The sequence below is a fragment of the Triticum dicoccoides genome, chromosome 1A (assembly GCF_002162155.2).
Source record: "Triticum dicoccoides isolate Atlit2015 ecotype Zavitan chromosome 1A, WEW_v2.0, whole genome shotgun sequence".
Lineage (NCBI taxonomy): Eukaryota > Viridiplantae > Streptophyta > Magnoliopsida > Poales > Poaceae > Triticum > Triticum dicoccoides.
The window spans coordinates 140,454,774-140,463,255 of record NC_041380.1 but is presented as its reverse complement, the minus strand read 5'-3'; the positions used below and the strand labels follow the sequence as shown (position 1 = coordinate 140,463,255).

Here is an 8,482-nt window from a genome sequence, read left to right as displayed (position 1 = left end):
AGAATCCGAGCCGAACCCAACGAACTAAGGGACGCCTGGGGCGCCGGCTGAAGCGAAAAGGCGCGTGGGTCTTCGCAGTCGATGACACTGGTCGATTTCTCGCCGTTTTCTTCCCCTTTCCTTCCATTTCCCCATTGCTTCCCTTCCCCCTTCTCCTGCCGCTCCCGCCATTCTCCTCATCCGATTCGGGCGCCATGCGCTGAAGAAATATGCGCCCCCTCGCCTAGCCGCCAATTCCATCCAGCTGGAGCCGAGGAAGCCGAGGGCACCGATGGCAAGGCCACCGGGCATGTCGAACGCCGAGTGGAGGGCGGATGTTCGGCGCTGGGAGGCGCTCACCACCAACCGGCGAAACAAACTCATCACCAAGAGGGCCAGGGACGCGGCGGTGGCGGCGATGACGGAGCAGGGGAAGGCGTCTCATGCGGGGATGATGAACCTTCCGGCCGGCCACTGCGCACAAGCAGCGTGGGGGAGCCAGCATAGCGTCGCGTCACCGGCCAACTTGTTGTCGCCCGCATGGGGGAATGCACCCTCGTCTGACTACTCCGACGGCGACGCGCATGGTGGCTTCAACCCCAACATCACCTTTCCGCATGGCGCACCGCTACGTACCTCCCCCTCTGGCTTCAACCCCGACCCGTGCACTCCTTCCCATGCGTTCACCGCCGGCAGCAACGCCCAGTACAACTACTCGCCGCTTGCCTCAGCCTAGCCTGCGCTGCCTCTGCGCCGGGGCGACCTACCCTTCGTGCACGGGGCGGCGCCACAGTTCAGCAACACTGGCATTGATGATGAAGCAGGACGTCAAGCTCGACCTTCTCATGACCAACGTCGTCGCGAAGAAGAGGAACGCCGACCTGGCGTTCTTGATCACGTCAGACATGTTGACGATGGACGAGCAGGTGAAGGCGCAGTACCTGGCGGAGCGCGGCCTCATCTTAAACCAGATCCCGGGCCGGCAGCGACCATCGCCCCTACGCCCACGACGACACTAACGTCGACGCCCATCCTGAGCAATGAAGCCGTGCCGATGCCGACGACTAGCCCAGACATAGAAGCCACGCCGATGATGAGCCCGATTGCGCCCACGACGACCCCGGCCAGTCCCACGGCAGAGGAGCCCGCCGTTTGATGCGTTCCATATCTATGATTTCTTCCTTTTGATCGCCGAACTTTTGGGTATGTTTGGTGGCCGAACCCGTGACATGATGATCGTCGACTTGTGGCATGACGATCACCTAACTTATGGTGTTTTTTGCCAGCGGGAAAGACAATTTCGAATTTGTTGGGCGTTTGAGGGCCGAAACCTGGGGGCACGGCTGAAAACTCGACCGCCCCCAAGACAAAAAAAACGTCGACGCAAACGCCAAAAGGTATTCGTCGGGTGCGCTAGGAGGGCAAACGGTTGGATATGCTCTAAAGGCGTGTTTGGAGGGAGTGGCTATGTTTCGCTTGAGGCGAGATAGTAGCTCGGCTCACCTACAGGAGTTTGTAGTGGACCGGCCAAGCAGTCACGTGGGTTCGTCATGCTCACTTCACGCGCGTATTCTTTTACTTTTCATATATTTTGAAAACTATTAAATATGGAAAATTATTCTTTTATGGTGTTCGTCACACATTTCAAAAGTGTTCGTGCAGTGTAGACAAATATTCGCTCAAATTTTAGAAAATGTTTGTACTTTCAAAAAAATACTATGTGACATTTAATAAATATTGACGTATTCCAAAAAAATGTTTGTAACATTTCAAAAAATGTTATACAGTGTAAAACATTATTCATGTGATTAAATAATGTTTAGTAACATTCAAAACAAATATATGCCATGTTTAAAAAATCACTTGTTCAAAAAATATGTAAAAAAAGTGCGTAGTTGGAAAAAAATCATATCATTCAGAAAAAAAATGTTTAAACATGTATTTAGAAAAATGTTTAACGCATGTTTGAAAACTGTTCAAGAACATGTACTAGAATAAAATGGTAATTGTGTATTTAGAAAATGTTAAACATGTATAAAAAAATATAGATTCATACGAAAAATGTACATTGTGTATGAAAAAGTAGACATGATAACATATATTTGAAAAATGTTAATAATGTATTTAAAAAATGTTTAACCTATATAAAAGTTCTTCCTGGTGTATAATAAAAAAATGTACAAGGTGTATGAAAACGTTATGTATGTGTTAAAAGGGGAAAAGTAAATAAATGGAAAAAAGGGAAGTAAATCGATGAAAACCGAAGAAAAACAAAGAAAACCAAAGAAAGAAAGGAAAAAAGGAAATGAGAAAAAAATAATATATCATGGATCCTCCAACATGCATGATCTAGTTCAACCTTTGCTAGACTAAATCATGCACTAAGCATGGATTCTGCCTGTGCATCCAAAAAACCTGAAACCCAGTTTCATTCCCGAGCGTCGAATATGCATACCTATGGGTCAAGAAAGGCCTTCCAAGTAAGTCATTATCGGTGTAGGCATCAATGTTGCCATTTTAATTAAGTATGATTTTTATTGGAAGGGAATTGAACCTTTACACAAACTTGTGATGAGGTGTAAAACCATAATAATAACGCAAATGGGCGCCATCATATGGGGCAATGTAAAGTAAGGTTACTTTTTCAGTAATCTCGTGGGCAACCAAAACCGAAATAGCACATGCCAGTCTCCGCTCCCCTCTGCGTAGGGCCTATCTTTTACTTTTATGTTGAGTTAATACATTTTTCCTTCTAAACTCTTAAGGTAAACATAGCATGGTGGAGAAAGATCCATGACCATGTAAACTATTGATGTGCACAATTATTTCGATTCATTATTGTTGACATTATCCCTGAGAAAATAAGTTGAGAAACTAAGAACTTGCTAAACTTTAATTTTTTTTACTTTGTGTCTAGTTGAAACACATTTATTCTAAAAAAATTGCTCCTAGGTGCTAGATAATTATGCAAAGACTAAAAGATAGTTGAGCCTGTGATGTTTGTTGATCAAACAACTCTCACATAGACCGTTATGGAAAAAAATAATAGGAATACAATTTTTTTAATGATTGAGAACATGGTTTGTTATACTGGAGAAACTTTTAGGGTGTCATGACCTCCTTATAAGAAGTTTTGTAAGAAATGATTGTTATTTAGAATGTTCAATCATGAGAGTAAATAGTGATGTTGTCAATTTCATATTCTTTTATTATTGATTCCCCACTTCATAAACCCGCAACCATGTTTACTAAGCTCGGTTTTCGCTTGGATACAAGTACTAAGCTTGGGGAAGTTGATACGGCTATTTTGCACCACTATTTTCTATTATAATTTCCTATTTATCATTGGCATTTTCCACATTGTAGCTCAATTCTAATGCATTTTCCCTTCAATTTGCATGAATTACACGAAGAGGAAAATTACCGGAAAGCTGGATAAAATGGTACTAGAAAATAATTTTTTGGAGCTCAATAAATCACCAAAAAATCAGGAAATTGTTTAAGAAGAAAAGACCCACAAAGCAAGAAGATGGGGCTAGGGGCCACACAGACACCCCTGGTCACGTGGGGCCCATGGGAACCGCCTAATGACCGGTATGGGCTCGGGCGAGAGGCGGTGGCACTATGCTAGGCTAAGAGCAACTCTAGCAGACCCCGCATTTTGCCGACCTGCAAAATGTGTTTGCAGGTCACATGGGGGCGGTTATGCAGGCCGAAATTTGCGGCGGCAGACTAGAAACCGCAAACAAACCCCTAAATTTTAAAAAAAGTTGTTTCGCGCGAGAAATTTAAGCAATAGCTCACCGGAGCTCGCTCGCATATATGGTTTTTCTTCGCATATAAGTTCATACAAGCCACATACATACATAAAGGTTAGATATGGTAGACAGGGCCTACGCTACCGCACCACTGCAACAAAATTGAGCTCATCGGAGCTCCTGCGGTAGCTGCCCACCGGCGGCGATCAGTCGGAGTCGGAGGAGTCGGAGTCGAGGTCGACGAAGAGCTTTGCCTGCTCCTCCTTCATCACGCGCAGGTCGGGCTCCTTCGATGCGTGCGCCTGCGATGCCGTGAGGCCCGTCTCGAGGAAGAGCCGCTCGTACTCGAGCTCGTGCCGGATGCGCTCTTCCATCTCCTCCTGATCCCTCACCAACCGCTCGAGGACGACGCGCTCGAGGAGCTCCTCCTGCCCCGGTGGAAGGTAGTCCTCGGGTCCGATGATGCCTCGGCGCGGCGGCGCATCGGGCACGGCCTCCTCCGGCTCCCTCTTCACCGGAACGAGCCGCGAGCTCGATGTGCCCGCGGATGAGCACCCCGCGGACCCGTGCCCGGATGAGCTCCCCGCGGACCAGTTGCCGGAGGAGGTGCGGCGGCGACGGGCGCGCTCGAGCTCGAACTCGTCGAGCTCGCGTCGGTCGAATGCCGGCGGCGGCCGGGCACCCTGGTTGAGCCACCGACGCGCCCCCCGCTTGCGCGCGACGTCAGATCTGGCGCGGCGGCGGCGCTCCACCTTATCCCCTGAGTCGGCCATGGTGGTTCAAGGCTCGCCGGCGGCGAGAAATCGAGCGGCGCGGTGGGGAATTGGAGGGGAACGCTGCGATGGGAGGATTGGGTTTCGACCCGCATCTGCCCCGCAAACCCACAGTTATAGTGGCTCGGGGGTTGCGTTTGCGGGCTGCGGCAAAAAAATTTACGGGCCGGACACCGATGCGGGCTCTGGTCTGGCCAGAAAAATGAGCCGAGCCCGTATATTCGCCGGAATTATGCGGGTTTGCGCCGGATGCGGGGTCTGCTAGAGTTGCTCTAAGGCCTTGCTCCAAGTTGTGTCCAGGACTAATGACGGCAATGTATGAGAGCATTCGTTTCCTTCTTGAAGGCTTCGTCGAGGCATCATGCTCGCTTCTTCGTCCGGGACGGCAACCCTGCGTGCTCACTTCTCCTCTTGGGGCATTGTCTTAGGAGTGGCTACCGGTTGGAGGTACCAGTGGTAGGCGGTGGTTGGTGGTATTGGTGTTAGGCAGATGCGATCCGAGTTCTCGATCTTTTGGTAGGCAGGTTTGATGATTGCATTTGAAGCCGGGTTAGTGAGTGTGACCCTTCTCGGATTACCTCGTTCACATACAACACTCCTCCCTCTCCTTTGAGGGGTGTTATTGGGTGGAACAAGACAACCACGCGCTGCTTGGTTAGATGACGGTGGAAGCCGAAGACCTCCATCCGCTTGTCGAGACTTTGTGATCCTTGAAGCCGAATTCCTTCTCTTCGAGGGTGTGGTGTTGTGGTGGTGATGTTATTTTGTTCCTGTGTGTATTGTTGTGGGTTTGTTGGCTCAAGGCTTTGTAATGTGTCTTTTTTTGTTGTTATTCATGTAATATGTCTGTTTCTTCAATGAAATGAACACCATTGCTTTTCATAAAAAAAATTATAATCTAGTTTGTGGTAAACTGGTAATTTCCTCCGGTTTGCTTCATTGGAGCGCACGGCTGCACGTGGCAGAGAAACAATGGCATCATGTTGACCACGGACCACCCACACCATCGGTCGGCAACGCGTTAGCACAAAGACACCCATGCAGCATGCATGATGGCCTTTTCAGTGCTCCACGATGTATATGTGCTATATGTACCATGTAGGTAAAAAAAAGTGATGTGCCAAAGCAACTAAAAAAGGAAGAAAGCATTTTATGATGATCTCGAAAAGAAACGATGCTAAACACGTGGATGTATGTAAAATGACTGTCAACCAATGCTAAGCCGTGCGCATCGATTCCGATTCTGCATCCGTACATGCTAACAGGGCTCTGTATCTGCCGCCATATATAGCGCATGCAACTAGACGTACGCCTAGATGGCTAGATACACACACATTATTATCCCCACCGTCCTTGATCGCAAGGAGATACCGCAAGATATCTCACTTCGAAGAAGAAAGATACCGGGAAGATATTCGCTTGCGTGCTTGCTTGCTCGCCGCACCCATAGATTTGTCGGTCACATGTGTCACTCCGGTCTCCTGATCGCAGCTGCTGCATATAATTGCCTGTCAGTCCTCTCCAGGACCAATGATCTGTTGCTGCCCGTGCAACTCTCTCTGCTTTCTTCTGCCGCTGCTCACTCTAGTAGATTGGTACTAGCTTCGCCATGGATTGCGCAAGCCCTGGTGGGACTGACACATCGACGGACCCAGACCTCGACAAGAATCAAGCGGTACTGATCACTAGCACATTCGTCAACTCTGTTACATACGCGCTCGATTTCGATGTTGTGTACCTCAGTTTCTGTAGCGGTAGCTGTGGAGTTTCCCTAATGATCTTGTTGATGAGCCTTGATGGCTGGGTTTGAACGCACATGTGCAGAAACTGTTTTTCCAAAAATAAAAAAACCTCTGCAATGTTTTGTTACAGCAAACTGCTGCTACACATGATGTTTACTGAACTTGTCTCTACTGATCATCAGTTCGAACAAGGGCATGCTGCTGCTGCTGGGCTCACGCCTCCGGATTCCGGTGACAGATCAAATGGTGAACTAGGTCCAAAGGTATGGATACGACGGACCAGTAAAACTCCAGTGCATTCAGCTGCGAAATACGGAGTATTTGTGATTTCTTCTGATTCTTGGTTGACTCACAGACGCTCCGTCGCCTCGCCCAAAACCGTGAAGCTGCTAGGAGAAGCCGTCTAAGAAAAAAGGTACGACTACTGTAGTGCGATCATTTGGTAAACAATATGCCAGGAGTACAAGGATTAGCTTGGAACCTTAATCCGTTCATCCTTTCCATGGCCCTCTTCAGGCATATGTCCAGCAGCTCGAGAGCAGCGGCCTGAGGCTTGCTCATCTGGAGCAGGAGCTCCAGCGTGCTCGCCAACAGGTATACATGCTCATCTTCATCTCTCCATTTTTTTTACAGAATTCATTCCCGTATGTTGTTCAACATATTGGTAATTTGTTTTGCTTATCTTATCCAGGGCTTTCTCGTTTCTACTTTGGGGGACCAGCCTGATTCAGAGAACGGAGACGGTAGTAATAAACCACTGTTACTGTCCAGGGATTGCTTCTTCTATTTCTTGCGTAAAAATTTAGTACCATTTCTCGGTCTCCAGGAGCTTCTTCGTTCTACGTGGAATACGCACGGTGGCTGGAGGAGCACCACAAGCAGGCAGACGAGCTCAGGGCCGCCGTCAGCGCCCACGCCGGAGACGGCGACCTCCAGGCCATCGTTGACACCGTCATGGCACGCTGCGACGAGATCTTCAGGCTCAAGGGCGCCGCGGCCAAGGCCGACGCCTTCCGCGTCCTGTCGGGGACGTGGACGACCCCCGTCGAGAGGTGCTTCCTCTGGCTCGGCGGCTTCCGGCCATCCGAGCTTCTCAAGGTTCCGACCATCGATCGTCGAAGCTTGTCGACAGATTCTGCTAGTATTTTCGATCAATTTTGGGTTGAGCAAACACCAAACAGGCGCTTCCCCTTGCCTCTTTCTGACGTGCGTCCATGACACCGCTGCAGCTGCTCGCGAGCAGGCTGGAGCCCCTCACCGAGAAGCAGCTCGACAGTATCGATGTCCTGCGGCGTTCCTCCCTGCAAGCCGAAGAAGCACTCTCGAGAGAGATGGAAGCGCTGCGACAGTCGGTCACGGAAACCATCGCGGCGGCAGGATCGTCGTCCCAGAGCTGCTCCGACGATGATTGCACGGGCCAAATGGCGGCGGCGGTGGGAAAGCTTGGCGCCATGGAAGGCCTCCTGCGGCAGGTAAACTTGCGCAGGCCATGGGTGTTCAGTTTGAACAGTCGTGTGCGCTTCAGATGCAGGGTTTTTCCTGAACTGTTTCCCGGTGATCTGCTGTTTCTCAGGCTGATGATCTGCGACTGCGGATTCTCGAGGAAACGCGGCGGGAACTGACCATCCGTCAGTGCGCACGAGCGGTGCTCGTGGTCAGCGACTACTTCTCCCGGATGCGCGCCCTGAGTTCTCTCTGGATCGCACGTCCGACGACCAGAGTGAACTGAGTTTCCACAGTCGGACATATTATTATTATTCGAGAAAAGCAAAAGAGAACGTAGTACTATGGACTGCATATGAACTGAAATAACTAGTGAACAAATCTCTATCTCTATCTTTATCCCTACTACTTAAAAATGGGTACAACGTCCTGCCGTAATATTGTCCGTCCTCCCCCACCCTCGGTTTTTCGATCCAACGTCCTCTCGTTTCGACTTTTGTTGGTGGACCCTTTTATTACCAAGCCAACGACCGCCCGTCCGAGCGCCAAGCTCCGGTGTAACCCGCCGCCGCCGTCCCCGCTCCCTCGTCATTCTTCAAGTGCCGTCGATGGATGTTGCCTTCACCGCATTCGACGGACGTCGTCGCACACTCGGCTCAGGAAAGAGTGCATGCACTTCACCGGCACACCCTTGCTCCCCGCCTTGGCTGAGGGAAGCGAAAGCCACGCCAGCCACCGCGCTACCGCCTACGTGCAGATCCGAGCGTGCTAGCCTCGCCACCCCGCC

General features: G+C 50.0%; 1 protein-coding gene across 2 annotated transcripts; it reads left to right on the top strand.

Annotated features, from left to right (window-relative positions):
• Nucleotides 1-5,997: 5,997 nt before the first annotated feature.
• Nucleotides 5,998-8,124, top strand: LOC119367606 (transcription factor TGAL1-like). 2 transcript variants are annotated; one of them, XM_037633089.1, is made up of 8 exons: nt 5,998-6,185; nt 6,435-6,515; nt 6,608-6,667; nt 6,769-6,846; nt 6,944-6,995; nt 7,079-7,304; nt 7,482-7,724; nt 7,826-8,124. In XM_037633089.1, the coding sequence occupies exons 1-8, from the start codon at nt 6,120-6,122 to the stop codon at nt 7,872-7,874; spliced, it is 855 nt and encodes a 284-aa protein (XP_037488986.1). In that variant the 5' UTR covers nt 5,998-6,119; the 3' UTR covers nt 7,875-8,124. The 2 variants fall into 2 exon arrangements, with proteins under 2 accessions (XP_037488986.1, XP_037488981.1); XM_037633084.1 differs by having other exon boundaries at nt 7,079-7,350.
• The last annotated feature ends 358 nt before the right edge of the window (nt 8,125-8,482 follow it).